The sequence below is a fragment of the Patiria miniata genome, unplaced genomic scaffold (assembly GCF_015706575.1).
Source record: "Patiria miniata isolate m_02_andy unplaced genomic scaffold, ASM1570657v1 HiC_scaffold_7, whole genome shotgun sequence".
Classification (NCBI taxonomy): Eukaryota; Metazoa; Echinodermata; class Asteroidea; order Valvatida; family Asterinidae; genus Patiria; species Patiria miniata.
In genome coordinates, this window is record NW_024037074.1 from 37,687,127 (window position 1) to 37,712,318 (window position 25,192).

General features: G+C 39.8%; 1 protein-coding gene across 1 annotated transcript; it reads right to left on the reverse strand.

Annotated features, from left to right (window-relative positions):
* Positions 1-2,606: 2,606 nt before the first annotated feature.
* LOC119744515 (tyrosine-protein kinase CSK-like) lies at positions 2,607-25,192 on the reverse strand. The gene is given in 14 exon segments (XM_038220467.1): positions 2,607-3,514; positions 3,960-4,046; positions 4,677-4,872; positions 6,050-6,123; positions 9,251-9,291; positions 9,294-9,343; positions 12,994-13,096; positions 13,808-13,873; positions 15,103-15,205; positions 16,469-16,688; positions 18,274-18,374; positions 19,250-19,366; positions 22,887-22,972; positions 25,107-25,192. Coding segments are annotated over 13 exon segments (1,353 nt in total). The 5' UTR covers positions 22,896-22,972; positions 25,107-25,192; the 3' UTR covers positions 2,607-3,328.

Here is a 25,192-nt window from a genome sequence, read left to right on the forward strand (position 1 = left end):
CTTGACAGCACAGAATTGTCCAACAGTTCCCTCGTGATAGACAAAAGAGGTCCGCGTTGGAATGTGCTTATTTTAACTAACAAATTGAAGATGTAGTCATTTGTTTTTTTTGTTTTTTTAAAGCGTGCTTGGTTTTAGTATAAATGCTAGCCAACGATTTTTTGTATTGGAGGAAATTTGAGGACGAGAAAAGAATTATTCTGATTCCAATAAGATAGTTCCAATAAAATAGACCAGCAAACTTTCAGAAGAGGTTTCATGTGGAAATTATCCCAGATTTACACAAATACAACCAGCGCCCAAAGTTTTGATCAAGAAACTCGATATATTTCTGATCCCTGCTTGTATTTTGCTGGTGCTAAATCTTAAGCAATTTGGCCCAGAAAAAAAAGTGAGTGATACACAAATTTCACAAGAATTATGAAATGGAAAGACAACTGAAATGAACTATTAACTCATTAGTTGTTAAAAAAAAGGAAGCGAACGGATTTGTACACACTATCCAACATGGCTACCCTCAACGTAAGAAACTACTGTACCTTCCAGTGACAATGTGAAAACAAAATATAGACTATGAAAAATATAGACTATATGATGAAAGTATCTACACAAAGACCAAGATATCGCAAACCCTGCATGGCATATAAACTCAGTACATGTACACATGTACATCTATCATTCACAAGCGATAATCCATAGAGGAAGTTGTCAAGAAGCAAACCAACACAAATTCTATTTGGCGAAAAGGATGAAACAGGTTTAGTATAATAATGCAGGATGTTTACCAGTGAAGACATACATTCCGTTAATGTTTCGAGCGTTCAGTGTATTCCGAACCTGAGGGAGGTATAACAAATCGGAACTGACCACAAACAGTTCCATTTTTCAGCCTCGTCATTTTGCCCTGCTTCCGACACCTGAAGATACATGTATATATTTTGCATAGCATCTTATGAGTACATTTGAGAATCAAGACATGTAAGAGTATAGAACCTACCTATAGCCCCTTAAATGTGGCTCAAAATACTTGACTGCCTCCTCATTATGAGCTACACAGTGGTCATATGCTATTTGTGGGGAAATATAGGTTTTAGGGAAATTGAAATCGGGACTGTTTTTCTTTCAAACGGTATTCACTACGGAAGATAATTAACCTGATTAATAAAATGGGAAAATCAAAAGGTCAAGAGTACAATCTTTTTGGGACAAACTCACTGCAAATTTTGCCTGAAAATTACAGGATAACTAAACACCTACAGAAACAGAATTAAAATGTTCCTGGCTATTAACCAGGTAAGTATCTTCAACGGTGAAATTCAATTGAAAGACAGTCCTGAATTCAATCTCCTCTAGATCAACTTTTCCCCCACACATAGCATATGACGATGTGTGGCTCACAATATAAAGGAAGTCCAAGAGCGGATCCAGAACACAATTTTTTTTGTGTGTGTGTGTGGGGGGGGGGGGGGGGGGGGGGGGGGGGGAGGGCCAAAAAGAAATTTTGATCCCCCAAAAGTATGTCCCAAAAAACATACGGCATGAGGTTCGGGGCCCGCTTAAGGGCCCCTAAAATTTTTTAGATTGTAGATGCTCTGTGTTGCGATCCGAGGCAATTTCTGACCACTTTAACCAATGTTTTTGAGGAAAAGATGGTGGTGTACACATTGCCTGCCTTTATTGCAAAGTCACTAAAAATAAAAAAAAATTGGATTCGTTTTTTTTTTGGGGGGGGGGGGGGGGGGGGGGGGCATGGCCCCCTTTGGCCCCCCTGGATCCGCCCTTGAGGAAGTCCAGTATTTGAGCCACATTTTAAGGGGATAAACCTATCCTTACGTTCACCATTACAAATTGCTCTGAATTCCATGATATTTGCTGGTCCCAGAGGGCCAGCGGCCAGCCTAATGTCTATCTGACTGACTGACTGATTCCCCCCCCCCCCCCCCCGACTGACTGACGGACTCACTTGTCAGCCGGTCAGTGCTATCATACAGGATTACCCCGCAACACCAATAAATGGGCTAAATCCGGCCAATTGTTGAAGACCAGATGCATGAACAGACTTCCAGTGAATAGCCAATCTGAATCGATTCGGGTGTTTCACAATGCAGTGCGCCACCTAGAGTTTGCCATGGAGAGTTCATTTTTCCCAGTGCATTGGGGGAGATGGTCGACAAATTTGCAGCACGGGACATTTGAAATTGTTAGTTTTTTTTCCAGTCAGTAGTTTCGTAGTTTACAGGATACCTGTGCCCTTATCTATAACAAATTAGTTTTATTTTTCTACTGACACTCGTTCAATTGAGTCATGTTTTGTCGACTGCCCCTGTAAACTTGGACTCTCCACAGCAAACTCTTGGTGGCGCACTACATTGTGAATCTCCCGAATTGAAAAGACTTCAGTGCGCTCTGGGACCAGCTTTACTAGGCTTTCCTCGTCTTGTTCACAACAATTAGTCATTTTCTTTACACTAACCCTAAAACTAAACAGTGATTCATTGGCATCCTTAAAAACTTCCGTGCAGTATTTCGTCTTTACGTTGGCTTTTATCACAACACTCTTTATGATATATTTTAGTGTGTGGTCTTGAAATTAAAAAAAAAATATGTAAAGATATTCTAAATGTCAGAGAAAAACTCTAATAATTATTCCATGCACCCACAGTGGGTGTGGAAAGAGAGAGAACTATTTCCAATAATATTTGAAATCATAGGTAAAATACTGCTTGAAAAATCCCTGAAAAAAAAATGAATTGTATTTTCTGATATTTTTAATGTATGAAACAATTAGATACCGACATTTTGCTTGCATTAAGTAAAATACTTCAAAAATTAACAGGGAATGACCTATGAAGAATATCGTACAAACTTTTTGGTCGGATGTCACTACATATATGATTTATCACAATAATGTACTATACACATATCTGTTTAATATTTAAGACTCGAATTGCGAGCCCAAGTAACGCAACAATTTCAGGCTTTTAAATAAAAAAACCAAATTAGAGGGATTTTTCAGTCCTGATCCATGAAGCTTCTGCACACAAATCCAACGCTTCAAAATTTTAAGTCAATAAATATATATATTTTTGGACACGCCTGATACAAGTTGGACTATTAATCCCAATTCGCGATAGTAACACTTCTTTGTTAAGGTATGTGGCATTACATGTATAAAAAAAATGTGATAGACGGAATAAAAATATACACAGGAAGGCAACACTTTTGGGGTCTGTTTGAGGCAAAAATTTGGTGGCACACTGTGTCGTGAATCCCCCAAAATTACCAATGTAAACTACCTGTTTAAACGACACCCCTTATTTTTTTTACTTTAAAAATTAGTAGCAGGGTTTGATTTCATGCTTTTGAGTTGCCTGAGTATGTAGTCAAACGTTGGTCTGTTTCTGGGCTCAATGTCCCAGCACTGTTGCATGATCTTGTAGATGCTGTCCGGGCAGCTTTCAGGGGCCGTCATGCGATAGCCTTTCTCTATGTGTTCCACAACTACTGTCAGATTCTGTAGAACAAAAAAGTTGGGAACCGGAATTTAGCTGTGTTTGTGACCAAACCTGGCAAACTGAGGCATAAGTTGGCAAAGCAACTTTTCAGTTGTGGGTGCTTCAACGAATCTCGTGCAACTGAAATCAGTAGAAATGTTAGCATTCGCATACACAAAATGTCCAAATTCATCACGTCAAACAAATTAAAATGAACATCTGAGTATGCTTTATTCTGAATAGAAAATATATGAAAGGATTAAAATGTTCTTGGTATTAACAATTTGTAAGACTCCTGCATTTTTTGTTTTTGGTAGCACTTTCCAGCCTTGATACAGAAACATGTTTGTGTCTGTACCATTGTCATTTATCTTTGAAAAAACTTCCAAAAGGTTAGGCCAGGTAATTTTGTTGATTCTTTCCCTTGTTTAAGTAAGGGATGAACATGTAAGACCCAATACTCACAAGTTTTGGGTAGGGAAGCTTCCCAAATGAGTACAGTTCCCAAATGAGAATGCCAAAGCTCCATACATCAGACTGGACAGAGAAGGCCTGAAAAGATAAAGTCCAAACATATGGCAGACATGTCAATGATCAATGAATAGTTGAAAGGTGCTCATATGTGGCTTCGAAACTGTTCTTTGTACTCTGGTTCCCTTACCAAAAGCTTCAGACCAGACAGAACAATTTATACATGTAGTCGTCAAAGAATTGTCAGGTCAGGGAACCAGACTTGCTGGCTTGTGCCCATTCACGGATATGTGACCGACTTCAAACAATATGTGGACTCACTAAATTCAGTCAACTGGGGCAGTATTAAAAAAAACAATTTTTTTTGCCAACAAGCTTTCGTTGGAAAATGATACGAAATTCTGTTTTTTTTCTGGAAAATAACAGTATACCAAGTGCCATGATTTCACAGGATGCTTGAGCCTATTATTCACTTACAGTCAAGTAAGTTATTTGATAATAATATGGTAGTTTTATTTTTTAGTGTTAACAAAATGTTGCACATTATCTTTAACGCTGTAATACACAGTGCTAGGGTAGTTTTTGGAAGAATAAGACCCAAACAAACAGAGCACTTTAGGATGCTACAAGAGTCAACGAGTTGAACAACTAATGTTCTTTTTCACCATGCAAGTTTGTGATTGTGATTAACATCATTTGAAAGAAACCTACATTTTTTCGGAGGGCTTCAGGGGCCGTCCATTTGATGGGGAACTTGATCCCCTGTTGGGTGACAGTCACCTCTTTTGACAGACCAAAATCGGCAACCTTGGCAACGTCCATCTCCGAGACGAGAACGTTTCTGGCCGCCAAGTCGCGGTGGACAATGTTCTGGGCCTCCAGGTAGGCCATGGCTGAGGCAACGTCGCTGGGAAGAAAACAAAAGTAGTGTGGGAAAATATCAGTCCTTCTGTTTTGAGGCGTGCGATCACACCCCCACGCCATCACACGCCTAAATGCTTCCTGACAAGTGCGAATAATCGCACGCCTGAATCCCTCAGTACCGCACACCTCGACATACATATACGCCATACATGTACATTTACATCTTAATTATACTTCATAATTTGTGAAAAATACAGTACGTCGGTGAAGAGAAGATGGCTTTATTGTAAACCAAGATGAATATTATGAAAAAAAATACCAGATTGTTCAGTCCCACTCCCAGCTTGGACCACAGAATCACACACCTAGAAAAAATCACACGCCTAGAAAAATCACACGCCTAGAAAAATCACCCGCCTAGAAAAATCACACGCCTAGAAAAATCACACGCCTAGAAAAATCCAGGTGTGCGTTTTTCCACACACCTGTGATTTTCAAATAAGAAGGACTTAAATATCAGCATTTTCTCACAGTGCAAGTTTTTGCACAAACTAATTTTTCAATGAGACAAATGTTTGTGACTTTATTTGCCGAAATACTAAATTTCTACCCCACCCTGACCCTTTCCACTAAAAAATGAAACTAGTATTATTTAAACACTCAACAGACCACATAAAACCATCTTTCAGCTCATCCAAACCAACAGACCAGCTGTGACGTCATACTCACAGGCAACCAACATGAAGCCCAAACATTTAACCACCTTTGCATGGTATTTTGCCCACATTTAACAGTTTATGTCAACACTATTAAACACTCCACATTTCAAGAGATGTACCGGTAGGCCTACGTGCAGTGCTGAAGAGAACGGTATGCTGTAGGTTGGCATTACGTTACCACAACATCAATTATTAATAATAATAATGAGTACTAACAATGTGCACACATCCACCTACTAATAGGTGCTCATGGCGCTACAAAAGAAAACAAGTTAGCAAACGAGAAAATAAACAAAACAACCTGTACATTTGGGCCTATGTACAGTCTGCCAAGCATGAGAACCTATGCTGTGGTGTTGTAGGCTAGACTAGTAGTGAATTTTGAGAGCCATTTTGAATCAGCTGAGAGATGTGCTAGACAAACATGACAGGGTCTATACATGTATCCTTAAGCCAACTGGATTCTAAATCCTACTAATGTAAAGTTCCTGCAACACTCACCACGCAAATTTTAATAGTTCCGGCTGCTTGATCACTGTCCTTCCTCGAGATCTTAGATAATCTACTAAATTCCCCTGGAGAAAACATTGAAGAAAGAAGAAAAAGGAAGAAAAAAGTTCCTCTTGTTGTCTGTGAAGAGTATGTGATGGTATAAACCACCTCCACATCCGAGTTAAAACACCATTCCTTTAGACAATGACACGTTAATGTAAATTATATATTTTAAATTTAACAATGGTTTTGTTTTCCTTGTACTGTTAATTTCTAATTCATAAATACCTAAGACAGTTTACGCATTCCTATTGGTCGAGAGCCCGTCACGTGGCCGGTCTTAAACGGATGATAAAGACATGGCTAGCTGGTCTTAAACACTTTTCCAGTGTCACAATAAAATGTGGACTCCTAAAATTCCTGTGCCTCTTATCGTTTCATTGGTTGAACGTTCACAATCCTCACGTAGGCATGCGCAACACTACCAGGGAGTCAGAATTTTAAAGTTCTAAATTCAAAACGCAACGCGCCAGGTGCGTTCTGCGCGACATCGCGCAGAACATGATACGCGTGCGTCAATCTCCATAAAAGGGTTGTTTACATCTTACTCGCCAGCTGAACACTCCATTATTTTGCAAGAGGGATGTTTCAAAAAGCATAAAGTGAATTTGTTGAACAAAATCGGGATGTTTTGAACGAATTATATGATTTTTCTTACCGAAAAGGTATTTATGAATGGGAATAAATTGTGCTCCGTCGGTATTTATCACTCTGTTTAAGACCACTTAGAGTCTGGGTGCTGATAATTACCCTCGCCTCCGGCTCGGGTAATTATCAGCACCCAGACTCTAAGTGGTCTTAAACAGAGTGATAAAAACCTCCGAAGCACACATTTATTCCCTTATTTAAGCTGCTAGCACCTATATTACACTGTGTTTAATCACTGAACAATCCAAAACAATAGAGTGTTTGGGTGGTTCGGGGTGCTTTAGTGAGTAATACCCACGGCAGTTTCAGGTGTTACAGTGACTAAAAGGTTATCTGTACATCTTATAATTTAAAGAAAAAATGCTGATTCTATCGTAAAACTGTATTTAGTTATGCTTAAATGTAAATAAACCAGAATTATATTAACTTCAGGAAAATTGATGTAATGTATGGAGACTGTACGAATGCAACGAAAACAAAAAATATTTACAAAGCATGACTCTCGTTATGTGTATTCGTGCCAGTCAACTGCCAATATACGATAAAAGTAGAGTGCAGTAATGTGTGCACTCGAAGTTGTTCATATAGGCAGAGCTCTAAACTAAATACTGCACTGATAATTAGGCGGGACAGAAAACACGTCCTGTTGGCTCTCTGTCCAACGCATCAATTCATCTTGAAGGGTTTTTCAAGTGGGATGACGCACTTGTGACTGTCTAGAAAGGCCAACCCAGGAAGCTGTAAGGCCAGCATGAGTTTAAATGGAGAAAAAAATGCCTACTGAAACCCCATTTTGTTGCACTCAAATAATTGATATTACAGGGGAAAAATATATGACAAGCGGAGTTCAAAATAACTAGGTAAAAAACATTCAGATATACAAATTCAAATAAAATTTCAGAATTCTAGAAACACACAAACTGTTTGTTTTCCAGAGACTCTCGGTGATAAAATTAATAATTTAAACGAGAATACTATAAGCAGCTTAAAGCCAGAGTCCATCATTTGCAGCTATCCAAAAAGTAACTGGTGTAATTATTGTTGAAAAACATACTTGTTTGAAAGATAGTAAGGGGACTAAACTCCGTGTGAAATTATTCTTTATGGCAAGCTGTCATTTTGAAGAAATCAACGAAAGAAGGCCTTTCCAATGGTGCGTCTTAAGAAGCACCGTTGGAAATTTCCGTTAGTTCTTTTTTTTTTATTCGGCGAAGTGCGCACAAGCGCTGACACGACGCACACGCGCGCGTGGTTGCTTTAATTCGTCGGATCAGTGCGCGGCATCGCGTAGCTGCACTCGGCTAGTGAGAACGTGTCTCGGCCGCTGAATTCAGGCCCAATTCAAAACATGATTCAGCAACTTTTGATTTGAAATCGAGATCCTAGAATGTTGTTTTTCTCGAAATATACAGCTGAAGCTGACCTGAAACTTCAACAGATTAGTTGTTCAGCACCCTTCTTTAGATTTTGAGCACTTTTCTTGCTTCAAACGAACAAAATGCACAAGTTACAAATGATGGACTATACCTTTAAGGGTTACAAAATCACTTTAAAAAAATTCAGTGATAAGACTACAAGGCCATTAAGATAACTACAAATGTGCATGTAATGTAAGACGTTGAACTTAATATTAAGAACTCCTTGACTATGATGTTAAATAAAGTTTAGACTACTCTGACGTGCTATTTCAAACCAGGACAGCAGATACAAATTTCCCTATAATTACTAACTGGTTTGGGAGTAAGTTGAGAAAAGCATGCAATAAACTACCAGAAATCTCTATAATATGAGTCCAATGTCAATGGTTTCTTTGGTAAAGTAAAGTCTTTGGTATTATTTTTATAGAAAGTGTATATGGGTCATTCCACAAATTTGGGGCCCACAAGTGAGAAATGTTTGCGTCCCTGTTACACCTGACCTGTGTCATTTGCCGAACAAGTATCATTGAAATTGACTTCAAACTATTTCTTATTTGTTTTGCAAGTACTTTGCCTTACATAATCACTCTTGGAGATAGAAGACATTAACTCTAACCACCCCAACTCCATCAAAATCCCCCCCCCTCCCCCCCCCAAATTTTGGTGGATTTTGGGGGACTTGGTCCAGGAGGCCTGGCGTGACTAAATATTGATAAATATTGATGGAGTATGATGGACTTGGGCCTAATGGCCTGAAGCAGTGCTAGGGGTATCTGATTGATTTTGCCTAGCTTCCTGTTCTGCTATTGTGATAAAAGCCATGTGTAGCAAGTCCAAGAATGTCAACCAGTGCGTCAGTGGTGGATTCCATTATGTCATGTACAGTTTTGTATTGGACGCACAGTGATTGATGGATTTTGATGGACTTGGTCCAGTTCCTAGTAAAAGATGTTAGGGAGTTAGGGTTTAAAAAATGTGCCTGATGAATTTGCGAAATGTTATGTCAGATGTAATAGAAACACACAAAAAAGTTGGACCTCAAATTTATGGATCCATGTTGACGATTGAAATTAATCCTTCTTACCTTTTCTAGAAATTCTAGGACTATTAATATGGGGCTTCCCCGCTTGGTAAGGCCACGCCCAGTAACTGTACGAGGTTGGGGTGCTTGAGTTTCCTAGAAAACAAAAAGACAAATTTAGATTTCCAAAAATAAAAAAAGTAATTAAAGCCAGAGTCCATCATTTGCAGCCATCCGAAAAGTAACTGGCGTAATTATTGTTAAAAACATACTTGGTTGAAAGATAGTAAGGGGACTAAACTCCCTGTGAAATTATTCTTTCTGGCAAGCTATCATTTTGAAGTAATCAACGAAAGAAGGCCTTTCAAACGGTGCGTCTTAAGACGCACCATAGGAAAATTTAAATTAGTAGTTCGATTCGTTATTCGGCGCAGCGCGCGCAAGCATTGGCACGACGCACAGGCACGCGCGGTTGCTATAATTCTTCGGATCAGTGCACGACATCGCGTATAGCTGCAATTCAAAACAATTCAAAACATGATTTAGCAACTTTTGATTTAAAATTGAGATCCTAGAATGCTGTTGTTCTCGGAATATACAGCTGAAGCTGAGCTGAAACTTCATCAGGTTAGTTGTTCAGTATCTTTCATTAGAATTTGAACACTTTTGTTGCTTCAAACGAACAAAATGCACAAATTATAAATGATGGACTATGTCTTTAAATTTTTATTTAGTTTGCAGCCTAGTTTTGTACCTATCACACTGACTGCCTCGGTGATTGACTCGCTTGTGTGCTGGGCAGTGCTATTTTATAGGATTACCCCATAATGCTAATGGATGGGTTTAGTACGGCCCATAGACCTTATTCATGAGGAGTCCATTTTTGATCATGTTCCTGGAATGTAAATCATAAAATGTAATCTGTTGAATGGGATGGTGCCAGACTATTTATGTGTTCCAAGCATCGCATTCATTTTATTTTTTTAAATGTGGCTTAATACATTTGGGTATATTTAGTCACACATTTTGAATCATTCATCAGAGCAGACTGGTATTAAGTTGTAATGAACTTCATTTCACTGCTTTCATTTCTATTCGCAAGTTCCAAAAATGAAGATTTTACCGCGCTTTCAATTTGATATGGCCGACTTGTGAATAAAGCCTATCGTGTAGACAAAATGGATCAAAAGGCTTCCAGTGAATATTCAATCTGAATCAACTAAATAGAATTTGTGCGCTCTTAAAGGGACACTAGGTCCTGGAACAGCCCAATTGGGCTACAAAACGGACTTTGAACGAGATGATGATAATCGGAAATAACTTTTAAAAGTAGGATATAAACATCCACACAACTATCCTTTCAAAACTGGGCGTTTTTGTGTTATTCCTGTATTATGCGTGCGAAAAAGAATTTCGGGGTCCACTTTTGCGACCCCCATAAATTCGAGCTGTTTGGATGCTAATTGTGATTTCATTCGTACGCGTAAAGTGTTCGCCTTTTGCGGACGTTGAAGAAACCACAGTTTTTTGCATTGGTGATTGGTCACCGCACGCTTTTCCCGAGACACACAGCGTGTATAGCGTACATGAGAACGACACGAAAAACGTATTCGTACTCCGTCACGTCCGATGTAAACAAGCAGGTTTTTTCGTCTTTTCTCGGGAACGGTAAGACATTAGGTTGGTTTCCTTTCAACCAGATGTTTGAAATAGGCTAAGTAAACAATCCAAAACATAACATTTTCGAGGATTTCAGGACCTAGTGCCCCTTTAATTGTACCAGCTTTACTAGCTAGGTTTGCCAAGTCATGTTTGTTTAGTTGTGGGTAGCAGCTCAACAAATCATCATGTCTCTCGGGGAGTCAGTCAGTCAGTTAGTTGGTCACAAACGTTGACATTGTCTATTGCTCCTACATATTTTGACCGATTTCCACCGAACTTTGTCAAAAGTATCAGTATCAGTATCAGTATCAAACTGGGGTCAAAGGTCATCATGGGGACACTAGGGTAAAAAAAAACACTACTCCTTCCAGAAATTACATGGCACAATCACGTGACTCATGCATGAACACAAATTTGTAGGCCCACAGCTTCCGAGATCTGATCGCGCTTTTTTAATTGAGCGCTAGCTGAGTCTAATTCTACATTGTACAAAACGTGAATAAAGAGTTCCATTTGGGGTTATTAAGGGGCATTATCCTCAGCCAAAAGTGAAATTGCGGAACGACATTTCACAAATCAAATTCTTTAATCAAAGGTCACACAGGTGAAATGACTCAGTGCTTTTCCTTTTGTCACTGTTAAAACAAGGAAGAAGGGAAGGATGACATGACATCATTTTCAGTTTCACTGGAACAGGAAATGGTTGAAAAGAAAATGCAACAGGGCTCCAATTTCAGTTATCTTTAACCCTAACGTCCTAACCATTACTTTGGGATAGAAAACCGAGTACTGCAGAATACTACACAAATGATCTATGCAGGCACCAAATACCAAAAAAATAATATGAGTGCTGTGCCCACTTATATGCGAATGCCCTGCATACTACGGTTTACTAAATTTGGTAGCTTTAGGTGAGGTTAGGGTGAAAGGTAATATACAACATTTGCAAACATCACAAAACGAAACTATCAAATTATTATTGACTGAAAGTGAATAATAGTCTCAAGCATCCTGTGAAATCATGGCACTTGCTGTGCTGTCATTTTTAAGAAAAGTGGAAATTTTTTATATTTTTTTCTAGTACTGCCCCCAATTTACCAATTCACCAAATTTAGTTAGTCAGCATTTTGTTTGCAATCAGTTAAAACATCCATGAACGATTGTAAGCCAGCTAGTCTGGTTCCCTGGCCTGACAATTCCCCGAGGCTATTAATTGCTCCATTGCGTCTGAAGTAGGGTCAGAGAACTAGACTAAAAGAACGTTTTTTGTCTTGGTTTTTCCAGCATCTATGAACACAACATTTTAAACAGGTCAGTGTAAAAATATTAACTAGAAATAATTGACCCCCAAATCCATTCATTTCTGACAATTTCAGCAAAAGCAAATGTTGTATATTCCTATAAGCCAAGAAAAAATATCTGTCGTTCCTAATACCTCACCCAACCTAGAAAACCAAACAGAACCGGAATCTTTTTATTCAAAACAAAAATAAACAAATAAAATAAAATGAAAAAATATGGTGTCGCCCCCACCCTAGTTTTTTTGGAAATTGTCGTGCATGTTTTAAAATGTTTTATAACATTCGTTTTCAGTTGGTCAACAAAGCCAATCAACAGCTCAGCAAATGCAGAGTGAACAGTTGGTTCACATAATAACTGTTATGAATGCGTATAAAAAGATTGAATAAATTTTTAAAAATCACAAACTTCTAAAACTCTTGACACTTGGTAAATTTTTGGTACTATATCTGAATTTATATTCCATCTTTGTACATAAACAATACTAATACATTTGAAAAACACTATCAGTAAATGAGCAGTTCATTAAGCCTTTGCCCCAATAATGCACACATGTATGCGTCTGCACTACAGAGGTTTTGTAAGGTGACGTCTTAGCATTGTCATCTTTTTAATTCCTATACTGTGTAGAAACCTAAGCTGGAGTATACTCGCAAATTATAATTGAGTGTTGCATCAAAAGCACATTATTTGACTTTTAATCTATCTAAAAATAACATGCAATTCAAAATGTGTGAGCTCAGGATAGATTCAGGGTATTCTGTACAAGGACACAAGGAGTTATTTAACCTAGTAATTTATTATTGTTCAACGGTTGGGTTAATATTCTGTTCTGCAATACTCACGTCATAACGGACGCTTCAGCCAGGAATGTTTGTGCTGCTTTGCTGTCGTCTTTTAGTTGTTTGATAGCGACTTTTCTTCCTAAGTAGTAACCTTTTCTTACATCTAAAAAAGAGAACAATGACAATAATAATTCGAAATAGCTCCCAAAAACATGTCGAAACCTTTTTTATAACACTTGATTTTATTACGATTACAATCAGATTGGGGGAGGGGGGTTCCCAAAAATTAAAAAGCCCCCCCCCCCTCGAACCCTTTACCGGTAGTTATTTTTTACCAAATTCGGTACTATAATGTGCCAACATGAAAGGGCATTGCCGGGTTTAAGAGTGCCACCTATTGTCTGATACTGTCCATGATAGTCCGCTTTGAACAGCGCCCCCTATGAGCTCTGTGCGATGACGAAACATGGGCGGGACATTTCGCTGGTTGATGCGCACCGTTCCTTGTGTGTGACGCACGTACACCAGGGGATTTGTATTATGTACACGCAGTGGCCGCGCTTCGCGGAAAATTATTGCAGTCAGGCAAGATGGCGTCGGTCGGTCACCCCCAACTGTACTCCCTTTGCCGTTGAGGGGGTACTTGTGAACGGAGTGGATAGGAAGATGGTTTTCGGCATCGTCACCCCTTCATGAAAATTTGAGGACCGCCCCACTTTCAGAAAATGTCTAGATCATTGGTGATAACAATGAAGAATTTTAAAAAAAACTTGCCTTTGTTAGAAACTAGCAATTTATCTCCTTTGCATCTATGCACCCAAACAAGTTTTCTACTAATTCAAAAAAGAAGGAAAATAGTGACAAAGAATCTTACCTCCGAAATTTCCCTTCCCAATAAGATCCCCAACGTGGATGTCTTTCCTATTAATGGCCCAGCCAGCTGAAAAACAAAAGAATTCCATTATAAGCATTGCAAAGATTCGATTCCTTCGCAACCTTCTGATACAGAACTCTTAAAAATGGAGTCAGCGTCTCAATGCTTGGAACGTCCCCATTCCTTCGGAATTAATCCAGTTCCTGTGGGAACATTCCCTTTTTGATTAGGAATACTCCAAATCCTCAGGGAACATTCCTTTCAACCGTCAACATAGACTTTCCTTTCGAGAATTTCCTAAAGAAACATTTGTAGAGGAATAGGAATACTCTTACTCCTTTCTGATATGGAATGGGAAAAAGTATTGTTCCCCTGAAGCATTCCTTTTCCTTTTAAAACTCTCTTTTTTTAACAGGAATGCTGTCAGGGAATGGGAATAATCTTTTTCATTCCGGAACACTCCTCTTACTTTGTTGTAAAGGAATGGGAACACTCATGTCTTCCGGAATAGTCATGTTCCTTTACGAACACTCCCAAGCAATTTAGAAAAGGAATGATGTAATGAAACGGCAACAATCTGTTTTTGTTTTTTTCTTTTTCGAAACACTCGTACCCTTTCTGGAACATCCCAATTCATTTTAGAAAACCCTTTTTTTTTTCTTTTGAAACATCCCTGTGCATTTTGAGAAAAACTCAGTTGAATTTACTGTCTTTAGGATGGTCAGAAATAAGAACCACTCCAGGATTGGAATCAAAAGCAATGTTAAAGGGAATGAACAACATTTGATTTTGCTGCAATTTTCAGAAATAAATGGATTTGAAGGATTAGAATGTTATAGCAAATATTGTTAAACTGACTTGCTTCACGATTTGGGTTCGGAGATCCTGGAAAATCTAAGAAAACCAAACATGATCTTGTAGTCTGGTTCCCTGACCCCACTTATGATGAAACGGAGCAATTTATAGACTTTGGGGAATGGAAGGTCAGAGAATCAGTCTAGCAGGCTTGCACCACTTTACATGTGTGTAAACAATTGCTAATAAAATGCAGAATAACTAAACATGAAAAATACAGAGCAGTTTTTTTTAAAAGCCAGTTTTCTCCAACGGTGGTCGGCCGACCAGCATTGGAAAATACAAGTTTTCTCAAAAATGTCAGCACACCAGGAGCCATGATTGTACAGGATGATGTGGACTGTCATTCCCTAACATTCCAGTAAGGTATTTCGTGATAATTTGATCATTTCGTTTTTGATGTTTGCAAATGTTGTATCTTCCCTTTAACTCCAACTCACATTGCACAAAAGCATCCGAGTTAATTGAGTAGTTGAGTTCTCCCTTCTTAGCCAAAGCTACCTGTAGCCTTGTACATAAACCATCGCTGTCTTCCTCATAGTGCTGCCAAGGATTAAAAAGAAAAAGGCAATGTACTTGAGACACGCTTTGATTTGAGTTACATGACAACACATATGATAACATGAGAGGTTCCTTCCTTGAAAGTGCAGCCTCACATGTATGAAGACAAACGCACTGCAAGAAACACCGGGGCGAACCCCCACTCTTAGCGATAAGTGTTACTGGGTTCTTTTACGTGCACAACTAGTATACAACGCACGGGACCTACTGCTTTATGTCCCATCCGAAGAACGAAGCAATAATGCTTACGTGCCTTGCTTAAGGACACAAGTGTCCAGACCGGGACTCGAACCCACACTCTGCTGGTCAGAAACACCACAGAGCTTGAATCATGTGCTCTTAACTGCTCGGCCATGACACTCCCTTGTTTTTTTATCCGGAAACTTGAGCTACTGTTTGCACGTGAGCGTACCATCACTGCTTCAGAGTGTCAAACAAAGCTTTCCCAGCCACTATCTATTGCTTTCAGGAGTAGGATGTGTAAACGTGATCTGGCAATGTATATTCGCAGGGGGGGGGTTTGACTTGTTAAATCGTCAAGCTTTCCCCAAGTCTTCGGCAGTCGACATACATGTATAAATACATGTACACATCAGTGATGCCCGTTGTTTTTGTACCCACTTGTGTGTTGATCTTTAACTTGGCCATTACAAAAGACCTGTCCTCATAGCAGATCTTACACCATGACGGCGCCTCATAGTGTTGTAAGATATGAAGATATGGTGAGAAGTATCACACAAATATGGTACAAATGAGAGTCAGAAACCCCACGGAGCAGTGTTTCTTGTGTGTGACCTTGTTTAAAAAAATTGGCAGATATAGTTTGGATTTTCAAAAATATTGCTTTTTGGCCCAAAATAAGTTGTTAAAGATTCATTTTGATATGAATTCTCAAAGCTATGTAAAACCAATAGAACACTCTTTCAATGTGCAAAACATGAGTAACTTTAGCTTAATCAAGCATTTTTGTGCGCTTGTTACAAAGTTCCTTGCAAAGTTGTTTTTTTTCCCCTTAATTCCCTGAGTTTCCCCCGACAGGAGAAATGAAAAACACTGTCAAGGTTTTCCCTGATTTCAAGAGTGGCTAGGACGGCTGTGTTTGATACTGTGAGGCAATAATGGTACACTCACTTGCAAACAGTAGCACGCCTTTGCACATAAAAACACAACAAATGGCAGTGTCTAGCTATGGCCCTGGCTCCCTGCCCTATTGTTACGAGCAAAGTAATACAATTTGATGCCTACCTCAACTAGTTTGGTCAGATTCTCAAAGTATCTCTCCTCATCGATGGTGAGTTTGTTGTTGCGGTACAGTACGTGATAGTGCTCCACGTGGCCCATCCAGCCCACGCACAGCGTGTAGTCACCAGGGAAGTTGGTACTCTCTCGGACCAGGAACAGACCGTCTGAGCAGGGCTGGAGTAGCTCCTCTGCCTTCTCTCGACTGATTTTGCCGTGGAACCACCTGCAGGTGTCAGACAATTACTCGAGGGTCAATTACAATTACTAGGCTGACAGGTGTCTGACACAAATTTGCATGAAATGTTTGTTTATGCTCCACATAAAGATCCAAACTGTAAGTGGTTTCCAGGATATGGACCCCTATTAACCCTAACCTTACCAACTCCATCAAAATCCATCCCCCCAGTTTGGGGGATTTTGGCAGATAAGCAATGTGTACCAAGTCCATCAAAATCAACCAGCACTAGTGGTGGACAAGTGGTGGATTTCAATGGATTTGGTCCTGAAGCATTATGTGAAGCATAGTGAGTGATGGATTTTGAAGAACAAGGTCCCTACCAAGTCCATCAAAATCCACCAGCACTAGTGGTGGATTTCAGTGGATTTGGTCCTGAAGCATTATGTGAAACATAGTGAGTGATTGATTTTGACGGACAAGGTCCTTACCAAGTCCATCAAAATCCACCAGCACTAGTGGTGGATTTCAGTGGATTTGGTCCTGAAGCATTATGTGAAACAGAGCGAGTGATGGATTTTGACGGCCATGGTCCTCTGCTTAGGGTTAATACAGCCCCACCTCCCTTTTCCAATTCGCTGTTGTGCTGGTGAAGTTTTTGTGCATTAACCCTAACTTCCTACTGAGTTTTACTAAGTAGAGTACCAAGTCCGTCAAAATCCATCACTGACTCTGCTTCACATAATGTCTCAGGACCAAATCCATTGAACTCCACCACAAATCCATCACTGCTATAGGCGGATTTCGATGGACTTGGTACTCATGGCTTATCTACCCAAATCCCCCAAAATGGGGGATGGATTTTGATGGAGTTGGGAACGTTAGGGTTAACTTACAGGTCCGTGCCCCAAATTAGATTCTTTCAATTCATACTGGGAACTTGTTATCTAGCTAAGATTCTGAAGTCAAACGTAATTATGCTACTAAATTTCCTCTCCATGATATAGGGCTCCACATATTATTTTTTTGTTAATTTTACAAGCCCTACCCGATGTCATCATGGAAACATAAAGAGCTTCACAAAAAGTTTATCTATGAAGTCCTTTTTTTAATAACCAACTTCTGATTTATGGTATTGTACATTTGTAGTTCCTTGAATCAGCAAAGACACAACACCAAAATCAACCCTGGTTTTTCCTCACTGCTTTTATCTTAAAGATACGAGAATGTCTAAACAATAACCCTCACACTCTGGCTGGCAAATTCAACAAAGCTAACCCAGCAGTCAAAACCAACCGAGTGACGTTTTCAATAGTTGAGTGCTCCCTTCTTACATGTGCGATGTAAAGCAGGATTGACTGTCTGTGATTGTTACTTGATACAGCTATGCATGGACTGTAAGGAGATTGATAAGCCAGCTGTACCTACCAGGTACCTGCTTTTGTCTGTTGATGGAATTTGACTAGTCACAGTGCTTACAAGAAATATGATCCGACTGTTGGTGACCAGCCTGTGTATAAGGCATTGGAGGGGAAGCAGGTTGAATTTCTGACGGTTTTCTGTGCCTGATCAAATAGTAGGAGGGATAAGCAGTTTCCATATGTTGCAGAAAGAAAAACAGGCCTAAACTTACGGCATGATATTGCGTTTGACCCCCTCCCTCTTCTGCACATAGTTGGCTGGTATCATGCCCACCTGGCCCCTCTCGTTCCTTGCTTGATACCAGTTAGGGTCCTGTTAATGGAAGAGACAGCAAGTAACCAATGGTGTTTCATAGCCTAACAACTGGGATTAGGACATGCAAAATCTACATTCAGCTGAAGTCACTTGGTTTATATTTGGGAAATCATTGCAAACACTTAAACAGGGAAAGTGGTGGAGTACCACAAGTTTGGATGCTGTAAATTTGAAAAACGGTTTCTCGTCCAAACGATGCTATGAAAGCTGTTGCCATTCACAGTCCTCAGGGTGCATATAATAGCGCCCTCACTGCCAGTTAACATTTATTCACTCCATACACATAAGGGTAAATCTGCCTATTTTTCTATTTTTTTTGTAGGGGGGGGGGTGGGGGGGGGGGAGATTTTGAGGTAGTCTATGGAATATGCCCTAGCATCTGCACAGCAAAGGTCTATGGTATTCGAGTAGATTCGGCGATTAATTATGCAAAACAAGACTACATTTTGTCTTGACCTTCTAATGGGTCTCCCTGAAACATTGTATTCCAAAAAATATCACAGCCAAATTGACCAATCAACAGCTTAGTCCACATTTCTGATCAAAATTACGTCACAGTTTCTAAAGTCGACTCCAAACGGCTAGCGAGCTCGGTTGCATAAAATTTGTACTGCTGACATAAATCAGGCGTTGGTTACGGAGAGTGCTCCATTGGACAACGGGTGAGATTGAGACTATTTGGGGGGGGGGGGGGATTGAAATAATTTTTTGTATTACTTGTTTTTTCTCTATAGCTGCACTGCACTTTACAAGTTAGGCACTGCACTTTACCATCTAAAATCAGTCCAATTGTGACAAGAAAATATTCAATTTTGTTATATTAATAAAAATAAAAATACCTGAACAGATAAAAAAAAGCTGATTAAATTTACCTTTGTAGCCTTGGTGATGAAGACAATTTCCCCCTTCTTGAAAGACAGGTCGTCTGCCGTGGCTCCCACGAAGTTGAACTTGGCCATACATTCTGTGCCTGGTAACCACTTCTCCTGCTGTTTCATGCAAACATCAAAGTTGGAATATAAAACGTACCATCAAACTCTCATAAAAAAAAGAAGAATTCTTTTGGAAAGGGGAAAGACAAAATGTTTGATGGTGTAGAAATTGTTACATTTCGAAAAGTCAACACATTTTATATATTATTCACAAGCTCTGTTATGAACTACTTTTTTTAAAATCAACTGCAATGATATTCTACATATATGTACGTTTGATTTAATTCAAGGCAAAATAAAAAACAAAACATGTTAAGCGTCCTGCCTTTTTGAAAAAAAGGAAGGAGGCCCTTTTTTTCTTCTCCAAACCCATTTTCCAAAACGACTGGCCGGGCCATTTTTCAAGATGGCCGCCAACTTTTTCTTAAAATGGCCGCCACTTGGACTCAGGAAATGACATACCAGCTGGGCTAGATGCAACAGACAAAGAGGCCAAAATGATGTCACTGTTTAAAATTTCAAGTTTTTTTTCAAAAAAAAGAAGAAAAAAGGAGGGGGCCTCCAAAAAGCAAGCGGGCGGGGACGCTTAACATGTTTCTTTTTTTATTTGGCCCAACATTTGGCTGAACAAAAAAATAAAAGCTAGATTTCTGAACATCTGGGTGACACTTTTGAACTTGAATATATGGCTATGCAGACACTGATGATAAATGTCACAACTTTATAATCAGTGAATAACCCACCCCCACCCCCTGTACTCCCATCTAGATTTTTTTGTCTATTTATCATCTCCATTATTCCTTTTTGAGTTGAGGCTACTGCTACTGAAATATGTATTACTGATTCAACAGATCTGTACATTAATCAATCTACCATGTATGTAAATTGTACTTGTGACGTTTACTTAGACTTGTGGTTGGAATATTTGGCTTTTCTTCGCTGAAAGTCCCAAATACCAGTGGACAATGTACACGTACTGCGAAATCTGTACACATACACGTACAATGTAGTGGCACGTGAATACATCAGTACATAAAATAAATGCCATAACAGTAACACACAACGCTCATCCTGAAAACTAGATCTTTATGTACATTCACATTGGGCATGTACTTTCACTTCCTGCCTAGTATTTGTACAACCGACATAAATTATTTACATGTACAGTGCATGCTGAAACATTTATGCATGCTGAAACAGTAATATCTCTTGTCTCACTCTCACAATAGTCTTGCTGCATAAACCAGGCACCTGGTTTCACGCACAAAAGCAAACGTTTTTGATTCTCCCCCAAAAAAGATAGAATTCAGCAAGTAAGATTTGAGGCTTTGCATGGTGGAGATACTGATGAATGAAAAGTGGGAATAATTCTCAACTCGACGTTCTGGTCAGTACATGCTCTTAAGCCTCTGATCGTCTTCAGTATGCTCTGACCATCTTCAGTATGCTCTGACCATCTTCAGGAGAGAATTCAGTAAACGGTTTAACCTCAATGAACACATGCCACATATAATAGTACTCAATTACTTTTCACAGTGTTTCGGTGTTTACTTTGCATTTTGTTTCTCTTTCAAAGTTTACATGTCCACATGTATTCACACTTTTGAAATGTAAATTAAAGAAAATGCAACAAAACAGAGAGAGCAATCTTTCCTTTTCAAAAATGTTGAAATGCATTCCAAATGGTGCAAAAGTCTACTATTAGCCCCGAGAATTGGGCCAGGGCAGAATCACAGTCAAGCTCTTGGATTGTAGAGACATTCCCTCGGGCAAATGCATATCAATTTCAGGTAAACATGCTCCTTCAACCAATTTGACTCGCTCCATCCGAACTGTTTGGCTAGGGTTATTTTTAGCCTTGAGGGAGATCATTGCAAAAATGATTAATCACGTTCAGCCTGATCATGTCAAGGATGCACTGCAGTGAAGTGAGTTATTTTTCGTGGTATTTTGTGTGGTCAGAGCTCAGAAGCCAATAATAATAATAATACCGGAGTCTTACATGTATATAGCGCACGTACATTGTATCTACCAACAATTAGGTACTCAAGGCGCTGGAAATTATGTCTATTATTAAAGACAGGTAAATGAAGTTAATGAGAAATGTGAGACCCACTATGCAGCCCTTCTGATTTGAAAATCACAGGTGTGTGGAAAAACGCACACCTGGATTTTTCTAGGCGTGTGATTTTTCTAGGTGTGTGATTCTGTGGTCCAAGCTGGGACTGAACAATCTTTTCTTTTCTTTTCATAATATTCATCTTGGTTTACAATCAAGCCGTTTTCTTTTCACCGACATACTTTATTTTTCACAAATTATGAAGTATAATTATGCCGTAAATGTATGCCGAGGTGTGCGGTACTGAGGGATTCAGGCGTGCGATTATTTGCACTTCTCAGGAAGCATTTAGGCGCGTGATGGCGTGGGGGTGTGATCGCACGCCTCAAAACAGAAGGGCTTACTATGTAGCACCTTATAGGGGTTTACAAGGTGCTGCTGCGGCGCAAACACCAGGGCAAACCCCTTTTCTTAGCGATAAGTGTTACTGGGTTCTTTAACGTGCATCACACAACACACGGGACCTACGGCTTTACGTCCCATCCGAAGGACGAAGCAATAATGGTAAAGTGCCTTGCTCAAGAGCACAAGCACCATGTTCCCACGGTCAGGTTTCGAACCCACGAGTCGAACACCGTAACCATTGGACCACAGCACCCCAGCTGCTGCCATGTTGTGCTGAGACGCTGAATCATGCCAAACACGTTGGTCACACCAAGGATTGTCATGACTGGTGTGATTCGCCTATGTCGGCAATTTCACACAGGATGTACGTTGGCAGGATACAGATTTTGGTGTTACTTCACTGATTTTGAGTTCAAGTCATTTTTTGTTTAATGAGATAAAATTTGTGCAGATGTGAATCCTCGGACAACACCGAGTATGTGTTTATAAATAAGTCGGCGAAAGGGCAAAACCATAATATTATTATTATTTTTTTGGGGGTTCTTTCAGCAAATGTTTTCCCATTACAGCAAATCTGGGTATCCTATTTCCAATGTCTCACCTGTTCCAATTTCCAATCATCACCTGTTAGGGAAATGCATCAGTGAACACTAAAAAATGAATTAGTCTTTGTCAATTTGGCAAAGCGGAATGTAAGAAGAGAGTAACAAGATTTCTGGCTTTTGACTTTTTTTTATGAACATTCAGATACAAGTACCGGTATGACACAGGTAAAGAAACTTCACTGGAACCGGTCCCTGTCATCGTTTTTGTAAATGCATAACAAATAACTTGATCCTTCAAACTTTTCTTTTGTGACTTTTTCTGTGAATGTTGTACTTGAAATCAAGTGTTGTTTTGAAGTATACATACATGTACATGCAGTAGTATGCAGGATTTTACTGGGGGGGGGGAGTGTCAAGCAGACACTCAACGCTGGAAGGTTGCTTTGGTTTTTGTTCTTTTCAGTCAACCGGCCGTTACAAAATCAAAAAGTGGCGGCTGGGGGTGTGGGGGGGGGGGAGGGGCAGGATTCACATATGTAATATGAACCTTAATGGCTTTCCAGCTTACCTGAGCCATACTGCAGGCTTACTCTCTATCTGCAACTTCAACGGATGAGTATATAGTCTGTGTTTCACGGTTCACACGAGAGAAACCTGTATACAAAGAAATTCGAAGGGAGAATATCAGACACATACACTGTGCATGTATCATCAGGTGAGTTATTTCTCATCATCATTATGTTAGGGTTACATGGTTACAAGTCTCCGAGTATGAGTACTTGTACTTCCGAGTACGAGTACTTTGACATTCGAATATGAGTACGAGTACTAAAAAAAAAGTACTCGAGTAGTACTCGAGTACAAGTATGAGTGCTACAACACTGCTGAGAAAGTGCAGATACTTCCTTTCCATTGCTACTAACAGGGTAAGTATGCTTCAAAAGCATAAATAAACTACAAATAAAGTCTGAATGTGAAAATCCAATTATTACGAAGTCCAACATTTATAAGTAATTATGCGAGTGTGGCATATTTACAGAGGTAAATTGGCAACATTTGTGGGGCTCTGTTTCCTTCTGTTGTTGAGTCTCACTCCCTATCCATATCACGCTTTTTTGGGAAAAAAATGCTGCAACCCCACTTAGAATTTTTCAGTCCAATCTCATAGGGTTTGTACACAGGGTGTAGAGTGAACTTTGTATTATATGGAAATCTTTCCCATCATTTTTGCAATGAATGACCTTCATTGAGATGATATGTGAAGAAAAAAGTTGCGTCAGCTTGCAACTTTTTTTTCTGTTTTTTTTTCCGAAGGAAAAAAAGGGGTGTGTGCACCCCCCCCCCCCCCCCCCCCCCCCCCCCCCCCCCCCCCCCCCCCCCGAATCTGAGCGCTGAATTAAGTACCTGGGGGCTCCGCGCAAGTTTAACCAATATGGCATCAGATTACGACATCATTTTTAACTTAAGTCTTAGAATAAGAGGATATTTTTCACAAGGATACCCCTTTTTCAAAAAAAGTTGCATTCTGACGCCACTTCAGCGGTTGTGTACAAAGTCTATGGAGAGTCAAGAAAATTTTCTCAGTATTTTCCAACAAAATTGGAAATGTTTCTCAGAATCATGTCTTATCATCTTTTTGCAAATGAATGACCTTCATTGAGATGATTACTCCTAGAACTATGAGGCTCCACGTAGTGGAGCCTCATAGGTTCAGAACCCCGCAAAATTGTTGTCGGCACAAAACACTAATTAAGTACAAAAACGTCCATCCCAACCAAGCCGTTTCCCACAGAACCGCTGCACAGTTTGCCCCTAAACTCCGTACAATACCTCATGACATACTCACGTTATGTGCACCCAACAAACATCGGTGGATTCTGTCGGTTTTTTTGGCAAAATGATGAAAAATATGCCTTTTCCGCACTGAGCCAACCTGACACTTGAAATTTGCACGCGCGCAGAATGATCGCAGTCATTTTCGGGTTCGATAGCTCGTAGCGCGCCGCGGGGGGTACGTACTCGCACTTGTACGCATGCGCATACTATCGTTCCGCTCCTACACCATACCCCCCACGGCGCGCTCCGAGCGATCGGACCGAAAATGACTGCGATCATTCTGCGCGCGTGCAAATTTCAAGTGTTAGGTTGGCTCAGTGCGGAAAGGGCATATTTTCCATCATTTTTGCAAAAAACCGACAGAATCCACCGATATTTGTTGGGTGCACATAGCGTGAGTATGTCATGAGGTATTGTACGGAGTTTAAGGGCAAACTGTGCAGCGGTTCTGTGGGAAACGGCTTGGTTGGGATGGACGTTTTTGTACTTAATTAGTGTTTTGTGCTGACAACAATTTTGCGGGGTTCTGAACCTATGAGGCTCCACTACGTGGAGCCTCATAGTTCTAGGAGTATGAGATGATATATTATGAAGGAAAAAGTGGCATCAGGTTGCAACATATTTTCCCCCTTTTTCGCCCGCCGGCCTGCCCCCCATCAATCAAATTATAAATGCCATAATTCACAAAAATGTCATTAAAATGTGTTACAACCATGACAACCAAAACAATATTGGCTCTACTGCACTGCCACAAATTGGGCCAAAAAATGTGGACAAAAGTTATCAACCGATCAATCACGTGGCATAAGAACAAGTGCCATTGCGTTTATAACTTTACCTGAAAAAATCCCACATCATATTTACCGCCGTGAGAGTGAGACGGCCTTTTTTTAGTGAGACAAGCAGCAGAAGTTGAACTTGACTTGAAGTTAAGAAAAGAGTTATGACAAACCTTGCTGCTGCTTGAAGATATCCTAGTTCCTACGATGCCACAGTGATTTACATTGAGCTAGCCAACTCCTACTTGATGTTCCTCCC